At 40.2% G+C, this 26,027-nt stretch overlaps 1 protein-coding gene across 2 annotated transcripts in view; it reads left to right on the plus strand.

Moving 5' to 3' along the window:
* parn (poly(A)-specific ribonuclease (deadenylation nuclease)) overlaps nucleotides 1-26,027 on the plus strand; it is a 117,733-nt gene that overhangs the window by 61,897 nt on the left and 29,809 nt on the right. For both annotated transcript variants that reach the window (XM_052022417.1, XM_052022418.1), the window contains exon 21: nucleotides 1,720-1,794. In XM_052022417.1, the coding sequence (XP_051878377.1) occupies nucleotides 1,720-1,794 (75 nt within the window). The remainder of the gene's footprint in view (nucleotides 1-1,719; nucleotides 1,795-26,027) is intronic.

Consider the following 26,027-nt stretch of genomic DNA (forward strand, 5'->3'; position numbering starts at 1 on the left):
TCTTGTTCTTTTGTTGGGTTTGAGTACTTCTGTGTAAACTGTCATTTTTTTGAACTGCCTTGTCAAGAACAGGGTGATGGACCAACAATAAGAACTTGAGTGTTCCAAGGTCATTTTTTTATTATTTGATAATGTTCAATGGGTCAGCCAACATCTGTAGATAGCAAAAAACAGCGTTGACATATCGGGCAGCTGACCATTTAGTGGGACTGTTGAAACCCTTCTGATGAAAGTTAATGGAGCTGAAATGAAAACTGGATGGTTTGGTCCATTGAGTATTTTCAATATTTACTGTTTGTATTTCAGATTACCAGCAGCTACAATATTTTGCTTTGGTAAAGTTTTAAGGAATGTAAATATAATTGATATATAGTTAACTCTGTGTTCACAGGGCAGGAAGAAAACACCGAGCTAATTATCCTTCCAATATCAGTACAGAAACTGTCGTTTGCTTAAATAGAGTAGAAGCCATCTATATCTGATAACAATACAAAGTTAGCTTTGTCAATTCAATATAAATGAGAGGTGCCTGCTGACTTCAATCACTAATTTAATCTGTGGATGAAATAAATTACTCTTTCACAACTTTCTTGTCCAAAAATTGCAGCTAAATTAAGGAATATCATTGACTCTTGCCAACTTGACATGGTGCCAGAAGTTGTTTTACAGCATAATTTGAAAATACCCTGGGTCATCAAACTTCGAAGTTAATTGCCAAGATGCATTCCTGTTGAGGGTTATAACTTATTTGTACATGTGCTACTCTGCCTCAGTAGTTTAATGCTGTGCCATAATAATTTAGGAATAATTCAAGTGACATGATAGTAGGGACCAGCTTATAGGAAGTCTCTAATCAATATTGTAAGACTACATTTGGGAAAAGGTCAAGTTCTAATTAATTTGACTGAACTAAAACTTGGGTTCATGCATTGAAAGAATGAATAGTGGACCTTCCCAAACATTAGAGCAGTACAGCACAGGAACAGGCTCTTCGGCCCACTATGTAGTGCCAGACTAATTAAATGCCTAACTAAACTTCTGCCTACACAATGTCCATATCCCTCCATTCTCCACACATCCTTGTGCCTATCTAAAAGCCTCTTAAACATCTCTATCATATCCTCCTCCACTACCACCCCTGGCAGCTTTTTCCAGGCACCCACCACTGTGTGTGTCTGTGTGTACCCCGCACATCTTTGAACGTACCTCCTCTCACCTTACCAGAGTTTTGTAAAGCTGCAACATAATTTCCTGACTCTTGAACTCAGTGCCTCAACTAATAAAGGCAAGCATTGCCATCCGCTGCCTTTACCACCCTATCAACCTGTGCAGCCACTTTCAGGGAGCTATGGATTTGGGACCCCAAGATCCCTCAGTACATCAACACTGTTTGATCTCTGTCTGTACTCTCTAAGTACAATAAACCACACTTATTGCTGCACCAAATTAAGAACACACGAAACAACAGTTTTAAAGATTTTCTATTTCCTGTTTGAAAATAACAATGTGCTTTTGATCGAGGTATGTATGACTGCATGGTATGCAATGTAATGTGATATCAAAAATATATTTGTTTAGTAATAAGCTTGAACAAACTATTCATTTTGATTTAACTAAGGCTTAAAATCATGCTATTCATATCAAGTGATATTTTGTAGGCAATTGAAGTATAAGTTTATCAAATATTTGTATGTAACTGTGATTTTATTCTTATACTAGGTAACATCCAGGTGTCTTGGATAGATGATACTTCAGCATTTGTAGCATTGAGCCAAAGAGAGCAGGTACAAATCGGTGAGTGAAAGTTGCAAATTTTTGCAGTGTCGAGTGTTTCTGCACAAAGGCCTATGTAACTTCTTTCACCAGTTTTCTCCCCCGCCCCTGTTGTGAATTTTTTCCCAGTATAAAGATCCATATGTACTTTTCATCCTCCAATTATTATTCATTCCTATCTTGACTAATTTTTGGCAGGCTCCTTTGTTTGCAGGAGAATCGCAAGTGGGTGTGATCCTCACTGACTTCAACAAAACCTCCCAGGTGGTAGGATGTGATAGGAATGGGTAACATGGTCGATTTTTCTTGTTTGTTTTAGCTGTTCCTCCCCATATTGCCATGTTGGTCATGGTCAACTGAACAACAGAAACCAGGAAACAAAAATGGGGGCGGGGGGGAATAAACTGCAGATGCTGGAAATCTAAAATAAAAAACAGAGAAAATGATGGAAGTACTCAGCGGGTCAGGCTGCATATGTGGGAACAAGTGGTTAATGTTTCAGGTTCTGTTGAAGGACCTTCGACCTAAAACGCTAAGTCTGTTTCTCTTCCCACAGATGTGGCCTGACCTGTTGAATATTTCCAGCATTTTCTGCTGTTATTACAGCAAAAACCATGAACTGAACTTGACACCTTCTTGGGATGTGTGACTCAGTGACTGAAGACTATATTGGTCAATCATCTATATAGTTTAACTTGGGGTGACAAAATAAAAGCAAAATCTCTGGAAGTAGAATGTTTTGCTGTTCAGAAATTTGGAAGGATGCCCATATAGCACATGTGATAGTCACGCAGTTCTTTTGATTCACAGGCAACTTGCACTTGTGACAGTCATTCAGCCATCCCAACTCAGAATAAATACAAAGTACAAACACAAGGGTAATGTTTTTCCATCTCCCTCGGCAGGTTTCAAGACTTGACTAATGTTTTAAAATTGCTTTATTAATGTCACTTGTCATATCAATGACAGCAATTCAGCAATTTCATCATCAGAAAATGATGTATCCCAATGTGTGTGCATCACCAGAGCTATTGCTAAATAAACTAAGAACCTGAAGGTGGGGAAGATATTTCTCACTATCCACAATCTTTCATCCTAATCATCTGGGGCCAAATCCAGTGTGAAAGTGGGAAGAATAACCTAACACAAAGTCGCAGCACAACTTTTGCCACTGCTGCAGTCAGTGTTGAAAGAAGTTCAGATTCAAGGGGTAAGATGGCTAATTGGATCCAAAATTGACATGGTGATAGGTAGCAAAGGGTAGTGGTAGAAAGATGCTTTTCTGATGGGATATCTGTGACCAGCGGTGTACCACAAAGATCGGTGCTGGGGCCCTTTTTGTTTGTGCTGTACATTAACAACTTTGTGTGTGTGTGTGTGTGTATAGGAGATATGATCAGTAAGTATGTCCATAACCCAAACATTTGGTGGAGGAGGAAAGTTGTCTGAGGCTACAGCAGGATATAGATCAGATGGAAAGTTGGGCTGAGCATTGGCAGATGGAATTTAATCCCAACAAGTGTGAAGTGATGCATATTAGGAAGTCAAGTAGGGCAAGGGCATATACACTGAATGGTAAGGCAGTAAGGAATGTCTATCAGTCCCTGAAAGAGGCAACAGGAGAATGAAGGAGGGTGAAGAAGGAATATTGCGTTCTTTCCTTCATAGGTTTGGACAAAACTGGTTAGACTGCACTTGGGATAGTGTGTGTGTAGTTCTGGCAGGAAGGTGGTGTTTTAAAAAGGGATTTGAGCTGAGTTTTTTTTTTACACAGGAAGTGATTAATATCTGGAATTCACCACCAGAGATGGTGGTGGAGTCAAACAGTCACTAAGTTTAAGAGACATTTAGATAGCTACTTAAATAGGCAAGGCATAGAAGGATACAGATTTAGCGTGGGCAAATGGGATCTTGAGGACGGGAAAGGCACATTAAAGCATCACTGCATCAGCAATGAAATTTCATTATACATGAGACAATGCGTGTAAGAGAGCAGGCAAAAGGGTAGGCATGGAAATGATGGGATAAAGTGCTTTTCAACTCTGATTATATGGTGCTGAGATTAAATGCTTTGGATATCAAGTATAATCATTTCATCATTTTTCGCATAGAAGTTAACTAATGAAAGGTTATGATCCATTAAAACTGTACATTAACAGTCAAAAAAAAGTGCTGAAATGTATTTAAATTTGTATAAACTGAGCTTTATTGCCATCCATGCATTCCTTAAATCTGTTGACATGGTTGCCTTTTTAAAGGTTTAATTAGAGGCATTTGGATGTAACTCCCAAATTCACAGGGAAGCAGGTTGTTGTTTTAAAAAATAAGGCTTGTTCTTTGGAGAACAGACTGGCTTCTAGACTACAGCAAGTGTTGAACAACAAAACATAGTTTATTTGAGTTTTTAAGCCTCCATCTTTCCCATTCCAATATTCTAGGGTTGTCTAGAACCCCTTGCTGTAGGCAAGGTGAAAGGAGCTGCTAGGTCATCCACGTACACCTCTCTTGTCAGATGGGATCTCCCAAAGCACACTTCTGAGACTTGACCAGCTTTGTAGGACTGTAGCAAAAAACACTGCTGGAGGAATTCAGCTGGTCAGGCAGCATCCACAGGGAAATGGACATTTGAGGTTTTGGCTCGAGGCCCTTCATCTGTCCAGTTTGTTTTTTGCTCCAGATTTCAGCGTCTGCAGTCTCCTTTGTAGAACAGTAGGACCCAAGTGATTGATCTCCAAGATCTATTGATATCTGCTCCAGTTGAATGTTTCCTTCCACCTTCCTCATTTTGAGGACTTTGTTTAAAGCTACTGTTGTCCTGTGGACAACTTGCATGCCGTGAGTATTAACTGTGGTTCAGTTGCTTGTACTCTCATTGAGTTCCAGAGGAATGAGAACTAAAATCTTGGTTGACCCTCCAGTAAAGTCCTGAGGGAGGTGCTGTATTTAAGATGAATTAAATCTAGGGCCCTTCTCATGTGGATGCAAAAATTTCATGGCACCTTTCAAATATTTTCCCTGGTCTCTTGACATATACAGTACATGTCCCTCAGTCAACCTTTTGGTAATTGATTTATTATTGTTACATGTACCAAGATAGTGGGAAAACTTAGTTTTGCATGGCATCCAGGCTGATCATTCCAAACATAAGTATGAACTAGCACAAGGAAAAGCAATAACAATGCAGAATGTAATGTTGCGGTTACAGAAAGTGCAGAGCAGGTAGACAACAAAGGTGCAAGGGCCATGGCGAGATAGATTGAGAGATCTATCTTTATCATGCAGATTACCTAGCATTGTTGCAGAGATGGGAGCTTGATTTGCAAATAATTGACTGCACTAATGATTGATCTGAACATGAATGTAAAGGTTTGCACTGTTTTATTGTTTTATATATTACAACAGTACCTACCCTTTTAAGTATGTTGTTAATTGTGAAGGGCTTTGGGATATTCTGAAAGGAAGAAAAATTCCCAAATCTTGAAGTGCAGTAATTCATTCTTTTATAGACAAGATTTGTATTAATAGAAATGGATGGTCAGATATGGCCACAGGGCTCTTGTCAGTCAAAACTCTTAATTTTTTTATTATTCCAAAATAAACTTTATTCATCATAAAAAAACTATATACAAAAATAAAACAGTGCAAACCTTTACATTCATGTTCAGATCAATCATTAGTGTTACTGTGTGTGTGTGTCTATATATAAAACACAGTACTGATGCCACTCGTGTGGCTCCCTGGGGTGCTACCCCAATCCCGTATTTACAATACACAACCCTGCCCCTCCCTCTCCAGTGGCAGAAGAACCCTAAACTCTAGTCCTTCCTCACTGAGCCCTTGCGTTGGCTGCACCCAGCTTCAGTGCATCCCTCAGCACATACTCCTGCAGTCTGGAATGTCTTAATAAACTTCTCAAATAGGAAATCTTTTTTTCATGTTTAGACTGTTCCTTTAGTGTCATATCTAGGTAGCATGGTCGCGTAATGCTATTACAGTGCCAGCGACCTGGGTTCAGTTCCAGCCACTCTGTAAGGAGTCTGTACATTCTCCCAGTGTCTGCGTGGGTTTCTTCCGGGTGCTCCAGTTTCCTCCCACATTCCAAAGATGTACCGGTAAGGAAGTTGTGGGCATGCTATGTTGTACTGGAAGTGTGGTGACACTTGCAGGCTGCCCCCAGAACACTATGCAAAAAGATGCATTTCGCTGTGTTTTATGTACATGTGACCAATAAAGATATCTTAAGTTAATTTTGGTGTTTCAAGGAACCATTGCAATGAACAAAGTTTTTCATCTGTTTTATTCCCTCCTGAATTGATCCATTTGAATATATAGTTTTGTGATCTACACATTTTTTTCTGCATTGCTGCCTTTGCCCTGCCTCCAAAGATTTTCTTAAATTGTTTTCATTCTAGGTGGTTGCTGGTTAAATTGACCATTTCCTGTGTAACTTATTGATTTGAATGGCAGAGAGTTATAACACAACTAGCTGTTATTCATTCTCCAAGTTAATGGATTCCTTAAGCTCTTGATTTGCATTAAATGGGTAGTGAGTCAGTGGCATTTTGCATGGCTCCATGAAATGCAAATTTTCAGAGGAAAACATCTGATCTCATCATTATCTGCAGTATAAAGCAACACACCCAATTTGCTCAGAGTCATGGACTCCATGCTGGCCAAACTATTGGGTCGTTAGAGCTACACATGGTGCTCGTTGCTCTGTTACCTGGATTAGATGCTGAGCTCCAAACTGACTCTTCGCCCCTAGGAATAGGCTGGCAAGCTTTAGGAAGGCCTCATTGGCAGGAAGGCCTCTGCCAGCTCCCAGTGCATCCTGGTGCCCTTTGACAGGAAACAAGGCTAGTGACTTGAGTTTTAGCTCCTGTCAAAGTTGGGAGACTTTGTTTCCCTGAATATTAGAGATATTTTAAGCATACACTTAAAATTAACTAAGATAATTATTCATTAAATAATTTGAATGATCATTTTTTTTTTGGTGTTTAAGGAATTGTTTGAATTTTTAAAATATATTTAACTTGTAAAAGGGGTAGATAAAATGAAAAAGGAGGTGGGAAAACCCTGATATTAAAGAATAGAATAAAGGCAGTAGAGAGAGCACGACACTTTCTCTGTAACTGCAGCACTATATTCTGTTTCCATTTTTTTCCTACCTCTATGTACTTGTGTATGGAATGATCTGTCTGAATGGCATGAAGAAAAAAGCTTTTCACTGTATCTAGGTACATGTGACAATAATAAACCAATACCAGCTCAGAAAATCAGGAAGTGAAATATTTATATAAAAAAAACTGCAGATGCTGAAAATCTGAGGGAAAAATAAACAGAATGCTGGAACACTCAGCAGGTCAGACAGCATCTGTGGAAAGAGTGGTATTTACATGGCACCTTCTGAATGCCTTGTGGAAATCCAAAAGAACTCCAGAAAACTTATCAAACACTACTTCCCTTTCATGAAGTCGTTCACTCTAATTGGGGGAAAAAATTGTAAGATAATCAATGTCCTTCCATTGCTGCCTCAATAATGGGTTCCAGCACTTTCCTAATGACAAATGTTATCTGGCCAGTGCTTTCCTGCTTGCTTCTTTCTACTCCTTGTATGCTGGCATTACATTTGTGGTTTTCTGATCCTCTGGGACCTTCCCAGAATGCAGGGAATTTCGGTAGATTGCAACCAGCTCATCCACTGTCTGTAGCCACTTCCTTTAAGACCCTTGGATGCTGGCCATCTGGCCCAGGCACTTTCTGTCCTTTTGCCCTGTTAGCTTGCCTGCTAACTTTTCTCTAGCAATGAAGAATGTTTAAAGTTCCTCGCTCTTTCTAGACCCTTAGTTTTTGAATATTATAGGGATGTTTTTAGTGTCTTTCCCCCATGAAGACTGATCTAACATAATTAAGATATCTTCGTTAATCGCATGTACATCAAAGCACACAGTGAAATGCATCTTTTGCATAGTGTTCTGGGGGCAGCCCGCAAGCATCGCCAACATAGCATGCCCACGACTTCCTAACCTGGACGTCTTTGGAAGGTGGGAGGAAACTGGAGCACCCGGAGGAAACCCATGCAGACATGGGGAGAACGTACAAACTCCTTACAGACAGTGGCTGGAATTGAACCCAGGTCGCTGGCGCTGTAAAGCATTATGCTATATATCTCTGCCACTTCTCTCTTTATTTTTCCTCAGTCTTGTCCTCTAAGGGACCAATATTTACTTTAGTTGATATCCCTCTTTTTATCTCCTTTAGAAGCTCCTGCCAAATATTTTTTTAATTTGCTAGTTTACCACCATATTCTAAATCCCTCTTTTAGTTAATTTTTGGACTCTAATTTCAGACCTAAGTTTCTCAATCTCGAGCTGAATTAGAAATTCTATCATGCTGCAATCACTCGTTCCTAAGGGATTCTGTACTCAGATTATTCATTAGTAAATATTGCATTACACAATACCATATCTAAAATTGTCTACTCCATGGTTGGTTCCTCAATGTATTCCTCCAAGGAACCATTCAAAATATATTCCATGAACTGTTCTTCAAGGCTACCATGCCAACTTGACTTCTTACCAATTTAATAATAATTAAAATATGAAAACCTTTCATAAAAGCTTCCTTTTTTTTTGATTTATACTCTTATCCAGTATAGCTATAGATGTAGATTGAGGATTGGTTATCAGACAGTAGGAATTAAGATGTAATTTTTGCATTGGGAGCCTGTGATTAATAGGGTACCACAAGGATCAGTGCTGGGTACCTCAGCTATTTACAATCCTTACTAATGACTTGGATGAGGGAGTCATGTGGTTATATATCCAGGTTTTGCTTATGGTACAAAGCTGGATGACTGTGAGCTATGAGGAGGATGGAGATATCTGCAGGGGATATAGATAGCTTAAATGAATGGGCAATGATATGGCAGATGAAATACAATGTGAAAAATGCAAGTTAGTGCGCTTTGGCAGGAGAAATAGGAAGGCAGAATATATTTTGTAAATGGTGAAAGACTGAAAGGTGTTGGTTTTCACAAGGATCGGGGTCCTTGCATACAACTCACTAAAAGTTTAAAAATACAAGTACAACAAGAAGGCAACCAATGTGTTAAGCTTAACTGCTACAGAGTTTGTATACAAGGAGAGAATTCTTTCTTGACGTATAGAGTCCTGGTGAGACTGCATCTGGAATTTTGTATATAAGTCTGGTCTCCCTACCCAAGGAACAATATACTTGCAATAGGAGATGTGCAATGAAGGTTCATCAGAATCCTGGGATGGTAGGTTTGGCACGTGAGACTAGTTTAAGCACTGGACCTTTTTAATCTCTTCAGTTCAGAAGAATGAAAGGTGATCTCACTGAAACATAGCAAATTCTTATGGTGCATTATGGCAGATGTAGAGTTGATGTTTCTCGCATGCTGGTGTCTAGACCCAGGGTTACAGTGTCAAAATAAGGGGTCAGCCATTTGGGCCAGAGATTAGAAGAAATTTTGGTGAAAAGTGGTGAATCTTTAAAACTCTTTACCTGTGAGGGTTGGGAATGATCAGTTACTGAGTATATTCAAGGTGGAGGTGGATCAATTTTTAATTTGAAGGAAATTTATGGAGTTAGTGCCAGAAACCAGGATGCTGCCTGGATTAGCGAACTTGACTTATTAGGAAAGGTTGAGCAAGCTAGGGCTTTTCTTTTTGGAGCGGCAGAGGATGAGAGGTGACTTGATAGAAGTGTATAAGATTGAGGGGCATGCATAGAGTGGACAGCCAGCACCTTTTTCCCTAGGGTGGCAATAGCCAATACCAGAGGACATCAGTTTAAGGTCAGAGGAGGAAAGTTTAGGGGAGATGTCAGAGGTAGGTTTTTTACACAGTGGTGGGTACCTGGAACACACTGCCGGGGGTGGTGGTAGTCTAGTACAATAGGGACATTTAAAAGACTCTTAGTTAGGCACATGGATGTAAGAAAAATGGAGGATTATAGGCTGTGTAGGAGGGAAAGGTTAGATTGATCATGGAGTATGTTTATATAGGTCGGCATGACATCGTGGGCTGAAGGGCCCATAATGTGCTGTACTGTTCTATGTTCTAAAGTGGCACTGGGGTAAAAGATTAGGCTGTGATCTCATTCAGTGGCAAAGCAGGCATGAGGAACTGAATCTTATACAGATATCTTTTAGTCACATGTACACCAAAACACACAGTGAAATGCATCTTTTGCGTCGAGTGTTCTGGTAGCAGCCCGCAAGTGTCACCACGCTTCCGGTGCCAACATAGCATGCCCACAACTTCCTAACCTGTACGTCTTTGGAATGCGGGAGGAAACCGGAGGAAGCCCACGTAGACACGGGGAGAACGTTCAAGCTCCTTACAGAAAGTGGCTGGATTTGAACCCGGGTCGCTGGCGCTGTAAAGCGTTACGCTAACTGCTACACTACCATACTGCTATTTCTTATGATGTACTTGCATAAACTAACCCCAAAAAATAAATAATCTACTTATTTTCCCCCCGTAAGTCCAGGTTGGGCATCCTCACCGAATGAATGGTGTCTATACTCTTGTACGATGTCTGGCTGCTGTTGAATTGTAAAAGCTGATTCCCAGCATTACGACAACAGTTCCCTGTTGGGTTGTCTGGCAGTTGTCAGTGCTATTCAGCCCTTTCAGAGGGTTCCAGCTTTTCATCTCTCGTAGAACAGAGCATGTCACGTACTCATCCAGGTACCTTTTTAATTGCAATGAGGATTTCTGCCTCCACCCCCTTCAGGCAGCGAGTTTCAGACCTCCAACACTCTTTGGATGAAAATTTGTTTCCCAAACTCCCCTACTATCCTCCCAATTACATTAAATCTATGAGCGTGCATGCACAAAGCTTCATGAATGTTGAAACCAAGGAAGAGGACAGTTTAAATTTTCATGTACACATGCATACACACACAGCAATATGCTGATTTAACTAATAGAATTAACACTGACAGATATGGTCTCCAATGTCTGGTGGTATGTCTCTGTACAGAAGAAAGTATTTCCTTCCAATAAAAGTTTGATCTGTTTATTCTTCATTTCCTTGGGTGCGACTTGTTCAGCTAGTATCCCCAACATTTTCAATGTTTTGTTGTTTCCAGAATATGCAGGTTTTTGCTTTCGAAGAATGCTATCTTGCCTTGTGCCTGACATTTTGATTTTTATGTAATTGATATATTTAAGTTTGCAAGTAAGTAGAAGACTTGGCTCTGTGGCTTCTGTGAAAAAAAAGATCCTTGGGGCAAGCCATTTGCAGGAATAGCACCAAACTGCTTTTAGTCTGACTCCTGTATTTTGATTTGGATAGCTTTACCAGACTTTATACTCCCAGCAGCATATCCTGCAGGGTCATGAGAACACACAAGCTTTCCTACAATATTAACGTGCTATTGCTAGGAAACTCTGGAACTGAGCTCTCTCTCTCTCTCTCTCTCAATCTACGCAGTACACGTTGGTTATTTGATTGAGCAGTTCTATGTCAGTGGTGATAAAACCAGAAAATGTTGGAAATGTTCAGCAGGTCAGGCAGCATCTGTAGAGACAGAAAATACTAACATTTTGGGTTGATCTTTCAGCAGAACTAAGGAAAAATTAGAAAACAACCATGTTGTAAGTTGCAAAGGAAGAGTGTGGCATGAACAAAGGGAACGTTTGATCCTAGATTCTATTTTTATGCTTGGATTATTCTCTCTCTACTCCCAGGTGATGTAAATGTTGAATTTCGCTCTAAAGCAACTGGGGAGAAAATGTGTTGACCTTTTGCATGTAGTTTCTCTGTCAGTATGATTTCAGTTGCTGCTGAGGTTGAACAATGTCTGGTAGACCCTTCCAATAAATGGTTCCGATGTTTAATACTTTGAGATGAATTTAATTTTTATTTTAAAGTTCACTTTTTACGTAGTAGTGTCTAAAAACTCACCAATTTGAGAACATTGTTTACAAATGAAAAGCTTGTGGACAAAATGACTCCCCAGTGTAATTATAACTTTTTTTTTCCTTCTGGGTCAGAACCTAAAAGTCTTGGTGGTTTTGCTAAAGTTACCTTTCATCTTGTGTGAATTCTCAAAGCTGTTAAACAGCCAATGTCCTACTTCCTTTTGCTTAACTCCAATAAATTGGTGTCCTTGCTCATCCTTCAGTTGTCTGATCACATTTGAGAAGTGAAGCAAGTGACTATATGGGACGCAGTGAAGGTTATGGACTGGGAAGTTGCCTAATTCCTGAGAGAATCCTTGCAGGGTCAAGTGCTGCTTGTAATTTCTTTAGTTGACTGTTTCAAACCATGGCTAAAGGACACAGTTAGTGAAATGAAAATGGTATATACACTGTATGTAGTCTGTAAATGAAAATGGTATGTATGTAGTCAATTGCATTTTAGAAAACAACATCACGTTAATAGTACTGGCATGAACTATTGTAATTCAAGCAAAGCAACTTGCCCAAAAATCTTGAACCCTAACCTAGTTGTTTAACGATATTTGACAGATACTTGTTACTCCAATGAACTAACTTTAAGCATTTATCTTATGCATCTTTGTTTTAGATCTAGTTCCTAAATTTTGATCTATCAGTTGTTTCTTTGTATCCAGAATGTCCCTGGCAATAACTTTTTCCCCCACACTTTTTTGATTAAGCCTTTTCCTGAACATCCTTAATTCATGAATTTGATGATTTATATATAACTGATCTCATCAACAATATTCACTCCAAAGTTTAGAACAGAAGAAATGGAATATGAATGATAAAGGATGTTGAAATGGAACTTTTATTTTTGGAACAATTGTCATACTTAATCAGTGAAAATTAATCATGTTATTGGGAGAAGGTCATCTTCTTTGATCAGATTTTAAAATTTGTCTAATCCATGTACTGTGGTTCATATTTTGTATCCCAATTTACACAAACCTTGTATTAAAATGCTTTTAAGGAAAAGGAAGCGTATGTAAGGTTTAGAAAGCTGAGATTGGACTGGGCCTGAGAGTAATATAAAGGAAGCAGGAGAAAACTTAAACAAGGAGTCAGGAGGGCTAAAAGGGGCCATGAAATGTCTTAGACAAGTAGGATTAAAGAGAATCCCAAGGCATTTTTTTTACATGCATTAAAAACGAGAGAGTAACTAGGGAGAGGGTAGGACCACTCAAGGATAAAGGAGGGAAATTTATGTCTGGAGCCAGAGGAAGTAGGTAGGGTACTACATGAGTACTCTCCATTGTTATTCACCAAGGAGAAGGACATGGATAACAAGGTATTGGGACTCTTGAACATTAAGGTGGATAAGTTCCCAGAGCCTGATGGGATCTTTCTCAGGTTATTATGAGAGGCAAGTCAGGAGATTGCTGGGACCTTGACAGATTTTTATATCCTCTGTCACGGGAGAGGACTGGAGAACAGCCAATGTTGTTGCTTTTATGAAGGACAATAGAGACAAATGGGGAAATTATGGGCCAATGAGCCTCGCATCAGTGGTAGGGAAATTATTGAAGATGAATAGGATCTACTCGCATATGGAAAAGCCTACATTTATTAGGGATAGTCACCGTGGCTTTGTGCGGGGGAGGTCATGTCTTACAAACTTGATTGAATTTTTGAGGAGGTGATGTAGATACTTGATGAGGGCAGGGCAGTGAATATTGTATTACATGGACTTCAGTAAAGCTTTTGACAAGGTCCCTCATGGTAGGATGATCCAGATTAAGGCACATGGGACCATGGAGACTTGGTAGATTGGGTTCAAAATCGGCTTGGTCATAGAAGATGGGCAGTGGTGGAGGGGTGTTATTCTGACTGGAGGTCTATGACCAGTGCTGGGACCTCTGGATATATTTAGGTAATTTTGATGAAAATGTAGGTGGGCTGATTAAGTTTGCAGACGACACAAAAATTGGCAGAGTTGTGGATGGTGAGGAAGGTTGTCAAAGGATACAGCAAGACATAGACCAATTGGAAATGTAGGCAGAGAAATGGCGGATGGAGTTTAATCCTGGCAAGTGTGAGGTGTTGCACTTTGGGAGGTCAAATGCAGAGGAAAGTATACAGTAATTGACAGGACCCTTGGAAGTATTGACATACAGAGGGATCTTGGGGTGCAAGTCCATAGCTCCCTGAAAATAGCAACACAAGTAGATGGGGTGGTGAAGAATGCATAAGGCGTACTTGCCTTCATCAGTTGGAGTGTTGTGTAAATGTTCAGGAAGTCATTTGCAGCTGTATAAAACCTTGGTTAGGCTACATTTATCAGGTCCTCCCCAGCTTGTAAATGCCCAAATTGTGTACAGACTGCAGATCCGATCAGGTAGTTGGGAGACCAGTGATATGAATTTGCCGGTGGCTGCAGGCATCTTCTGCCACCTAGGAATTAAGTCCACAGCCGCACTTCCGACTTGCAACCTGTTGGGGGTTGTGAACAGTTGACGGGAACGGAACCCTGCCATAACCTGGGGATGATCTGTACTGTGTGCAGTTCTGGTCGCTGCACTAGAGGAAGGATGTGGAGGTTTTGGAGAGGGTGTAGAACAGGTTTGCCAGGATGCTGCCTGGATTAGAGAGTATTAGCTATAAGGAGAGGATGGACAAACTTAGACTGGTTTCTCTGAAGCATTGGAGACTAAGGGTTAACTTGATAAAAGTAAATAAAAATTCTGAGTGGCATAGGCAGGGTAGATAGTCACTGTCTTTTCCAGGGTGGAAATGTTAGGTACTAGAAGGCATACCTTTAAGATGAGGGGGGAGAAGTTTAAAGGAGGTTTATGATACAAGTATTTTGTTTTACTGAGTAATGGGTTCCTGGAATGTGCTGCCAGGGGAAATACTGGAAGCAGATAAAATAGCTATGTTTAAAAGCTATTTAGATGGACACATGAGCAGACAGGAAATAGAGGGAAATAGACCATTTGCAGGCAGATGGAATTGGTTTGGATTGGTGCCATGGTAGACACAGAAATTGTGGGCTGAAGGGCCTGTTCCTGTGCTGTACTGTTCTATAATTGTGACAAGTGAGAATTTCAATCCAGTCACTTTATTTTAACATGTCTCAGGTTTCCTTTTTTAAAAAAAAATAAACTTGCTTTTCACAAACTTTTCGATCAACTGTCTGCTTTTAATAAATGGTGTGTGATTAGGAAGTTTGAATTGATTTGTACTTGAAATTAAATCTCACAATAGGTACAGATTGCTGGAGTAGTTTGCCAGAAAAACTACCAGGTGTGAGGGCGTTTAGTTGTGCAGAAACTGTGGAGAAGTTGGAAATATTCTCCTTAGAACAGAAGAGGTTAAGAGTTGATGTAATAAATTTTTTTCAAAGGTAAATTTCATGGAGGTTGGATAGAAGAAATGCACTTCTCTCCATCAAAGTATGTCAGTGTTCTAAGATTATGTATAAAATCATTACAAAAGTTAGGATGGGAGGAATGAGGTGCTTTTTTCATTCCGTTCCTTGGATGTAGAATACTCTGCTTTGATATGTGCTCAAACTTGTAGGGTTACTAACAATAAGTTTAGTTTATTGTCATATACACCAGGGTGCAATCAAATTCCTTGCTCGCATGAAGCCCACAGAGTAAACTGTATATGTGGTAGTAATAAGTATAACAATAAATACAGCGAGCACAAGAACAACAGAATGGTGCAAAGTATAGCAGTGCAAACTGAGTTAGTGCAAAAAGAAATGCTAAAGTGACAATAACAGAAGAGGTAGGATGAAGGGTTCAAGAACGTGGCAGCACCACCAAGAAAGGGATGTGAAAGAAGTGATTGTTTCAGAAGTCTGATAGCAGTGGGGAAGAAGCTGTTCTTAAGTCTGGTTGTCTGGGCTTTCAAGCTCCTGTATCTTCTTGACCTGAGTGTGACTGCTCAAACAAACAACCAGAATGAGCATTGTGACTCAAATAGCTGCCTCCTGTGTGGTAGGTTAGTGTCTCCAGTCTTGCAAAAACTATTTGGAACATTTATGTTCTCTTAATAGTGTCTTTGACTGTTTTTCTTACCATAAATTGCAGCCTGTTGCTGATATCCATCTGTTGTGGCCCGCTGCTACTGTGCATTAATGTGCTGTGCCAGTGGTTTTCAGATTCCATAAGGTATAGGGGAATTAGGCCATTCGGCCCATCGAGTCTGCTCTGCCATTCAATCATAGCTGATTTATTTTTCCCTTTCAATCCCATTGCCCTGCCTTCTCCCCGTAACCTTTGATACTCTTAGATTCGTGTAATTTCTGTGAAAAATTTTCCTTGAGCATAGTACTTCCTTACCTCCAAAAGAAGTTGGCATTTTGTCTGCTGTTTTCTGAGGGGTGGGCATGGTTTGTGGGCAAGATGATATTTATTGCCCTCTGTTCTTGTCACCTTTCTTGTTTAAAAAGTCAGGCTATGGCAGGGCAATGCATTATAAATGGATGGAAATAGTTGTTTGTTTAAGATCCACACCAAGTCATAGAACAGTACAGCACAGGAATAAGCCCTTCAGCCCGTAATATTGATGCCAACAATGATGCCAATCCAAACTAATCCCATCTGCCTGCATGTGGTCTATATTCCTCCCATTCCTGCCTGCTCTTGTGCCTGTGTAAATGATTCTTAAATGTTGCCATCATATCTGCTTCCGCCACTTCCCCTGGCAGTGCATTCCAGGCACCTACCGTTCCCTATGTAAAGAAAAAAAAATGTGCCTTGTAAATCTCCTTTTTAAACTTACCCCTCTCACCTTAAAGCTATGTCCTTTTAATATTTACACCCTGGGGCGAAAAGACTCTAACTATCTAAAGTCAAAATAACATTTTGAAATCTGCGTAAACCACTAATAAAAGATGAAGGGTATGGGGGCACATTGGCAAATTCTGTTTTTTCACGAGTGTTTTCACAGCTACGGTTCCATTTTACGAGCAATAGTTTGTCATCTTGTAACCCTGGTGGCTGTTCTTTGAGAGTCCAGGTGGTGACAGTTGCATGAACCATGTTTTCTGTACAGACTCAAACAGTAATGATGTGGATGCTCATTGGTAAAGATGTACATAAAGCCAGGAGAATGGCTTGTTGTTTAGGTTAGTGCCTGGAGATCTTCAGCTCTTACAAAAGTAGTTATGCCCTTTATTTTAACAGTGGAGTGGGAGGAATCTCCTCTTCTGGTAATACAACAGTCCCACAGTGGTCTTCAGCTCTCAATCTTTTAACTGAGCAAGAAGATCATTGTTAACTGAATCAGCTAAAGGTATGTCGGCTTTTTTCTTTTTGCTCTCTTTTCCACCCCCACGCCTCCCCCGCCATCTTGTTGGTGGCCATTTGTTGTGTGTCCTGGGGTTCTCACTGAGATCACTTTCCACCGTGTAGGTGTTCCTAATGAAAGTGGTCCCATGGACAAGGGAGTCTTTTGTGAGCTTGCTTTCAATCCAGGCAGGAGATCAGAGACGCTTACTGGAAATGTCTGAAACCACATTGCCAGCACAGTTGCTGATAATTCAGGCACTTTTAAAAAAAAATACACAAATTAGTAGTATGTTGTGGATTCTGGATGAAAGAAACTTGCTGCTGAGTTTTGAATCATCCTTTTGCATGATGAGTGGAAATGTTGCTCAGTAGTCCCATGGGTATATATAAAAAATCAAAGTGCATTTTGAATTAAATGCTTGAAGGATTGATCATCAGTGCTGGCTTATTCACTGCAGTCATGTACAAAATGTCCTTTGTCTAGTATTCTTGTATGTTCATTCTTCAATCTACAGCTTTACATTAGAAACTTTACTTTCATGTTTTGCTCAAGCAATTTGCCATGCATTTATCATGCCAGAATTGCTTTAAACATTTATGCCAAAATGAAAGGTGAATGACCCCATCGCTCCTTTTCAAGTTGCTGCAGCTCTTCCTCCTGGATTTTTGCATTAATACTTTGCAGAGTAGACAGTTTGGGCTTCTCAGGATTTTTTTGTGTGTGGTCTTTCCTTGAGGCAATTGAGGTGCAAACTTCCTAATTAATTATTTGGCTTGATGATAGTTTTTAATAAAAGCACCTTGCAGATGGACTTCTGGGCAGAATTTTAAAAACATGTTGAAACACACTGAAGCTTTAGAAAAAGCATGAGCAACACCAAGTCCTGTTTCTATGCTGTATTCCAAAGGAGGTTCTGTCCCTCTATAACGTGTAAGCAGTGTTTTTGGAACTTTGCAATACATTAAAACTCAAAAAAATCAAAACATCGATTTCTCACTGCAGAGGAAATGTCACAGGATGTGAATTTTTTTCTGCTCTTAGACAGTAGTGTTGGTTATAATGCAGTTCAACTTGGGATTCCCAATTATTAATTATTGGTTAAACTTTGTGCAGGATAAATAGAATGGCGGGGGGGGGGGGGTGGGGCGGAGAGAGGTAGTGGGGAGGGGTGGGGGGGAGAAGAACCATTGACTGCATTTCCATTAGACTATATAGTTCAGTTATGCTGAATAGTGCAATACTTGCATTTTGGGATTTTTTTTGCAGCAGCAGCATTTGTTCTTAGCTGGTACCACTTTTACCATACTTCAGAAATGCTGTGGTGCTGTTAAGAAGTGCTGAGTTTCTGAAAGGTATATAGATGGAAGTTTTTCCTGTGTTTCTATTTTAGGATTAGAGCTAGCTGCTGAACCATGTTAGATGAGAGTTGGAAGGGAGGTAATTCATTGAGGATGTTAGAGGGTGGGGTCAGGTGATGGAAAGTTTGAGCGCCCTTAATGGTTGAGATCCACCTTTTAGAGGTACTTCAGAATTTCCCTTAATACTTTTACCATTTTTCCCCACTCCTTGCCTCCATTCCCAAGTGTTGTAGTTTTTATCTAAATTTTGTGAGCAAGTTACAGCTAGGTTGATCCAGTGGACCAATGAATTAAGCAAATAAAAGGTGTTTTTAAATATGTGACAAACATAGTTTCTCACTTAACCTTGGAGATCCTATTTTCTTTTCTTGTTGCTGATCCTCTTGCGTTAGTGCTTACCTGCAGCTCAATGCACCATCATGCAGTGTGCTCCGACTGGGGTAATTGCTCAGTCCAAATCGTGTGCTTTCTTTCATCCTGATTTAGCCAACATTTACTTTGTTTCTTATACTTGATTTCCTTTACTTATCTGACTATTCTCTGCTTTAAACCTTTATGATAATACAGCTTGCTGAAAATTAATCAACAAAGAATGAAGGAATTGAAACTGCATTTTTTTCAACCAGATCTGTAATTCGAACTGCTGGTTTTCATTAGTAATGAGGATCCCTTACTGTTCTAATCTACATTTTCCCATTACTAGCCATTTCCAGTATTTAATTTCTGCTGTTGAAATAGAGCATCGTGATTCATTTTGAGCTACTTTTTTTAAGAAAGTGAAATAGAAGAGCCTTCATCTTTTGCGAGCTTTGTGCTTAATAAAGTGAATAATTTGAATCAATGTACATCACTTCTCAGCATTGATATTTCACTTCCTCGTGCATTTCAGATCAATGTATACTAGCATCGTATTCCACTAAGTTATCCTTCTGTTTTCTTTCTCTTCCTGCACCCACCCCCCTCCCCATTTTAAAAAAAACACAAAACGCTTTTATTATTTGGAAAATTTCAAGTTTGGTCAGCAAATTACAGTGAAAGGAACAAATGCCAATGGATATATTTACCATTGGCTTCCTCTGAGCCTGACATAATTTTCTCATTGCACTTTGATCATCTTTTTGAAGTATATTTGGGGATGTGTTTTGAATTTTCTCATGTCTAAAATGTCTGTTTCCTTATTGGTGAATGAGTCACCATGAGGTTTAAGCAATGGACTAATGAATTTGTAAGCAGATAGAAGTCATTGAAGGGGAGGTGAATGGACCAGAGATGATGCACAATATAGGAATGAGGGTATTGTATAATGCGTGTGCTTTATTTTTCCCCTGTACCTCCTTTTTGGTTGACTAGATCAAATTATATTCTGAAATTGGATAATTTGAACTATTTGAGGCATAGTATGCCATTTAATCTAAAATTAACACCTGTGTAATATTTGTTGTATTCAGGAATATGCCTTTTGCTGCTGAAATTCAATGGCCTTGGGGGAAATATCAATATGGTTGGCAGAGAGCAAAGTATTATATCTTTGAGTTGCTTCAATTGGAAAATGATTCATTAAATATTGTTGAATAGGGTTAACATTCAAAGTGAAGTAGGTAGGAAAGGCAAAACCAGCAGTGAAATGATTTGCAGGCTACTTATTATTGACTTTAGTTCTATGCACCATATCCTCCAGAATCTAATTTTCCTACTATATAGGATAAAAATAATCCCATTTTTCTTTTTTGTTTTGTTCTTGTTCTGTGCTTAGTCTGGGGTTCTAATGGTTTTCATGTTGACCTTAATCCCATTCTGCTCCTGTGATCAATTGTGGTGATTAGTAATTTGGATTAGGAATAAGCAGCGGAATCATGTGTTTAAAACCTTGTATGTAAAAAAAACCTTGTATGTAAACCCTGCAATCTCCAATTCTGCCCTCTTAAAATCTTTTTCCCCACTACTACTTCCAAGTTTTCTTTCCTCTACCAATTGTTGGTATTGGAATCCACTCTTGAGGCCTTGAGCTCTTAATCATTCTGAGAATTACTCTGCTCCCGTAACACTCCTCTGTTAAGGTGCCTGCCCGCGACCCCCCCACCATGATCAAGCCTTTGGTTACTTGCGAGGCTCAGTGCTACATTGAGTCAGCAGACAATTTTGTGAATTGCCTTCAGTTGCTTTGTAACATTTTAACTGCACTGGTACAAACGTAAGGCATTTCTGAGTGAATATAGGTTGCTGTCATAGAGTACTACAGCACAGAAGCAGGCCCTTCTGCCCATCCAGTCCATGCTAGCCTGATCTTCTGTCTAGTCCCATCTACCTGCACCCAAACTGTATTCCCCCCCCAACCCCTCCCATCCATGTACCTATCCAAACTTCTCTTAAATGTTACAATTGAACCTGCATCTATCACTTCTGCTGGCAGCTCATTCCACACTCGCACCGTGAAGTTCCCCCTCAGATTTCCCTTGTATGTTTCACCTTTCACCCTAAACCTATGTTGTCTAGGTCTAGTCTTGCCCAACCTGAGGGGAAAAAGCCTGCATGCATTCACCCAATCTATACCCCTAATAATCTTTTATACCTCTATAAGAACTCCCTTCATTCTCCTCCACTCCAGGGAATAAAGTTCTAATTTATTCAACCTTTCCCTATAACTTGGGTCTTCAAGTCCCGGCAACATCCTTGTAAATTTTCTCTGCTCTCTTTCAAGACCAGAACTGCACACAATAAATTCAGCCTCACCAACATCTTGTACAACTTCACTAAAACATCCCAACTCAATGCCCTGATTTAGGAAGGCCAAAGTGCCAAAAGCTCTCTTTACAACCCTATCTACCTGTGATGCCACTTTCAAGGAATTATGGATCTGTATTCCCAGGTCCCTTTCATTCTACCACACACCTCAGAGCCCTATCATTCACTGTGCAAGTCTTACCCTGGTTTGTCCTCCCAAAGTGCAGCACCTCACACTTATCTGCTTTAAATTCTATCAGCCATTTATCAGCTCATTTACCTAGCTGGTCAAGATCCCACTGCAAGCTTTGATAGCCTTCCTCGCTGTTCACTATGGCCCCAATCTTGGTGTATTCCGCAAATTTGCTGATCCAGTTTACCATATTATTGTCTAAATCATTAATGTAGATGATAAACAACAACGGACCCAGCACCGATCCCTGCAGCACACCATTAGTCACAGGTCTCCAGTCAGAGGGACAACTATCTATTACCACTCTCTGGCTTCTGCCGCTAAGCCAATGTTGAATCCAATTGGCTACCTCATCCTGAATGCCAAGCGACTTAACCTTCTGGACCAGCCTCCCAAGCGGGACTTTGTCAAAGGTCTTGCTAAAGTCCATGTGGACAATGTCCACTGCCTTTCCCTCATCCACCTTCTTGGTATCCTCCTCAAAATGTTCTATAAGATTGGTTAGACATGACCTACCACACACAAAGCCACGTTGACTATCCCTAATCAGGCCCTGTCTATTCAAATACTTGTATATCTCATCCCTTAGAATACCTTCCAATAATTTACCCATGACTGCTGTCGGGCTCACTGGCCTATAATTTCCTGGCTTATTCCTAGTCTGTCTTGAACAACAGAACAACATTAGCCATCCTCCAGCCCTCCGGCACCTCACCCATGGCTAAGGATGTTTTAAGTATCTCTGCCAGGGGCCCCTGCACTAGCCTCCCACAAGGTCTGAGGGGACATCTTGTCAGGCCCTGGGGGTTTATCCACCTTCATTCGCCTCAAGACAGCCAGCACCTCCTCTTCTGTAATCTGGATATGGTCCACGACCGCACTATTCTTTTGCCTCAGTTCTATAATCTCTGTGTCTCCAGAGTAAATATGGATGCCAAAAATTCACTTAAGATCTCCCCCATCTCTTTCGGCTCCATGCATTAGAGGACCATACTGATCTTCAAGAGGACCAGTTTTGTCCCTTGCTACCCTTTTGCTCTTAATATAGCTATGGAAACCCTTGGGATTCTCTTTCACCCTGTCTGCCAGAGCAACCTCATGTCGTCTTTTTGCCCTCCTGATTACTCTGTGTTCTCTTGCATTTCTTGTACTTCTCAGAACCTTATTTGATCCTAACTGCCTACAGCTGATATGCACCACTTTTTCTTTACCAGGGCCTCGATAATCAAGGTTCCCTAAACCTGTTAGCCTTGCCTTTTATTCTAACAGGAACATACAGATTCTGTACCCACAATATTTCACTTTTGAAAGCCTCCCACTTACCAAGCATCTCTTTGCCAGAAAACAGCCTATCCCAGTTCATGCCTACCAGATCCCTTCTGATGCCATCAAAGTTGGCCTTACTCCAAATTAGTATTTCAACTCAAGGACCAGTCCTATCCTTCTCCACAGTTATCTTGAAACTAATGGAATTATGATCACTAGATCCAAAGTGTTCCTCTACACACACTTCTGTCACCTGCCCTGTCTCATTCTCTAAGAGGAGATCCAGTATTGTGCTATCTCTAGTTGGGACTTCTACATATTGATTAAGGAAACAACTGTCCTGAGTACATTTGACACTCTATCCCATCCAATCCCTTTACAGTATGGGAGTCCCCATCAATATGTGGAAAGTTAAAATCACCTATTATCACAACCTTATTTTACTTGTAGCTGTCTGCTATCTCTCCAGATTTGTTCCTCTAAATCCTGCTAACTATTGGGGGAGGGGGGGGGTACGTCTGTAATATTCAGTTGTCTGAAGTAGTATGAACGTTTATTTGTGTGTGACCAGTATGTGCAATTTCAATATCCTGCCTGGAGCAACACTTGCATTCTAATGTTTTATTGCCCTGCCATGCACATAATAAACAGGAATGATGCACTCGTGTCCTAGGCCAGATTATTGCACAAAAGCAGGGATGAGGCAATAGTGTGCCCACATTTACTTTGTGATTTATTTTCAAGGTCACTTCAGACTCAGTTGCATGATTAGGTTGATTAGAGTGAGAGCAATTTTCACTGACTTCAAAACTATTGAAGGATGCAATAGGTTTTGGGGAAGGAGGGTGTGATAGGTTCAGGTGCAGCATAAATGCTGGCAAGGACCAGATGGGCTGAATGGCCTTTTGGTTTGTACACACTGAATGATAATGGACATGTTCTAAAATCTAGCACTTTTTATTTCAAATATATTTGCCGCCAGCATTCTGCCTTATTTTGCGTGACAGTTCACTTGCCCTAACCAGAAACTATAGACTTTTTTAAAAAAAACAACAGACTGAAAGACCAATGATTCAGCTCTGTGCTGAATCAGCGAAAGCTTGTGGTAACAGCAGATCCAGCTAGCATTCTTTGGTGGCCTTCTTTTCTTAATTATAACTGACCGTCATAAGAGTAAGGGGGGGGTGCTGCATTTTTTTTTAAACTTTAAGAGATTAACCATTTTCCTTTTACTTTGACCAAGCAAAGAATGCAGTTAGTTTTGCAGTAAAAATGTTTGCATAGTATTGGCGATGAAATGCAATTGTATAGAGTTTGCTTATTCTGCAGAAGTTGAGGTTGGGGAACAAATGGAGTGATTCATGTGCCAAGAAATCCTAGAGAAGAACAGTGCAGTACATAAATCTTCCTTATCTGTAGAAAGCCGAGAGGCACTGTTAAGATTCACTTAATAATACTATATAATCCTGTTCTTCATGGATGCATCTCTCCAGCTCGGGCTCAAGAGAATACAAAGCTGTGTCCCAGGTGACATCAAGCAGTTGAATACATCCTGCTTTGGGTCTTTTAATGGTTGCCAGACTGGTTTTGGGATGGTAGTGTTTTAACTGAATTATCTGCAGGTGAGTAAAAGGGGAGAGGAAAAAAAAGAGTTGCCCTGAAATGAACACTTAGCTTGTATCTGAGAACATTTGATCTATAATTGCGATATTAAGGTTGAGCTGCAAAAGATTATGTTCACTGTTTTTGCACCGTAAGAGATGGGCATTAAAGGAAGACGGAAGGATTTGAATTTATAAGGTTCCCCTTCAGAATCTTTCGAAGTGCTCCTTCAAAAAGAGTAGCTGCTATTGTAGAATATGTAGTGGGAACTTGTGTACACAAAGCTCCAAAGTTGTCATCTGATAGAGGTCAGATGATACTTATTTTGGTAAGGTAGATTTTCTTAAAGTTTTCATTGAAGGTTTGGGACTTTCCCTGCTGTTAATCATCCCATGGAATCTCTTGATCTCCACATGAAAACTGATGGGGCCTTGCTTTAATCTCCATTAGTAACATTCTACCAGTGGAGTGTCAGCCGAGATTATTGTGTTCAAGTTCCTAGAATAGATTTTAAACCCGTGTCCTTGCAACCTGGATGACAGAGTTACCAAATGAGCCAAAGCTGCCAGACACAAAACTTCAAGCTCAGAATTTTTCTTTTAAAAAAAAATCAAATTGGAATGAGCACACTCCAAGTTATACTCCCTCTAGTTTTTCCAGAAAGATGAGTAATTTCACAGGAAGAATCATCATGCATTTAGAAGCCCAAATAGAAAACCTCTGGTATATACATTTCTATTGGTGGTAACAGCACCTGGAGATAGAGCTAAAGAACAAAGATTGCTTGGTAATAGGAGATGAAGGGTGATGGAAGAGGGTCGCTTTTGTGATTGGAAGCCTATGCACAGTGGTGTATCGCAGGGATTAGTGCAGTGACCCTTACTATATGTTTTAGACTTTAATGTCTGGGATGCAAAAATAAGTGGCAGATGACAGGAAAGTTGGTGGTATTGTTGATAGTTAGGTGAATAGTCTGAGGTTACAGAATGATATTGATTATCTGCTAAAATGGGCAGAACAATGGCAGATAGAATTTCATCCGATAAGTGCAAGGTGATGCATTTTGGGAAGGTTGGTAAGGGTAGGATGTACACCATGAATAGTAGGGCTTAAAGGAGTATTGAGCAACAGAGGGAGGGTCTTGGTGTACAAGTCTATAGATCCCTAAAGATGGCAGCACAGGTAGATAATGTGATGAAGACTGTGTAGGTGATGCTGATCTTTAGCCCGGGCATGGATTATCAAATCAGGAAGGTTATTGTACAACTTTATAAAACCTTAGTTAGGTCACAGCTACAATATCGTGCTTTGCACTGTCTCCAGTGCAGAGGAGATTTGCAAGGATGTTGCCTAGGATGAAGTGTTTAGTATACGAGGAGAGACTGGATAAGCTGGGTATATTTTTCTTGGAGTGGAGAAGTTGAGGGGGAACTGACAAAGTTATAAATTGAGGTGAATAGTAAGAAATTTTTCTCATAACAGAAATTTCCAAACCAGAATTTTAAGGTGAGGAGATCTGAGAATTTTTTCCCCACTCAGGGTGGTTGTGATCTAGAATACACTGCCTGAGAAGGTGGCGGAGGCAGGTATTCTCAGAATCACAAGACAAAGGAGCAGAAGTAGGCCATTCGGCCCATTGAATCTGCTATGCCACTTCACCATGAGCTAAACTGCTCTCCCATCTAGCCCCAATTCCTGGCCTTTTCCCCATATCCCTTGATACCCTGACTAATTAGATACCTATCAATCTCCTCCTTAAACACCCCAAATGATCAGGTGCCACAGCTGTATGTGGCAACAAATTCCATAAATCCACGACCCTCTGGCTAAAGAAATTTCTCCTCATCTGTTTTAAATGGGTACCCTTTAATTCTAAGACTGTGCCCTCTTGTC

This window comes from Pristis pectinata, chromosome 8 (assembly GCF_009764475.1).
Source record: "Pristis pectinata isolate sPriPec2 chromosome 8, sPriPec2.1.pri, whole genome shotgun sequence".
NCBI lineage: Eukaryota > Metazoa > Chordata > Chondrichthyes > Rhinopristiformes > Pristidae > Pristis > Pristis pectinata.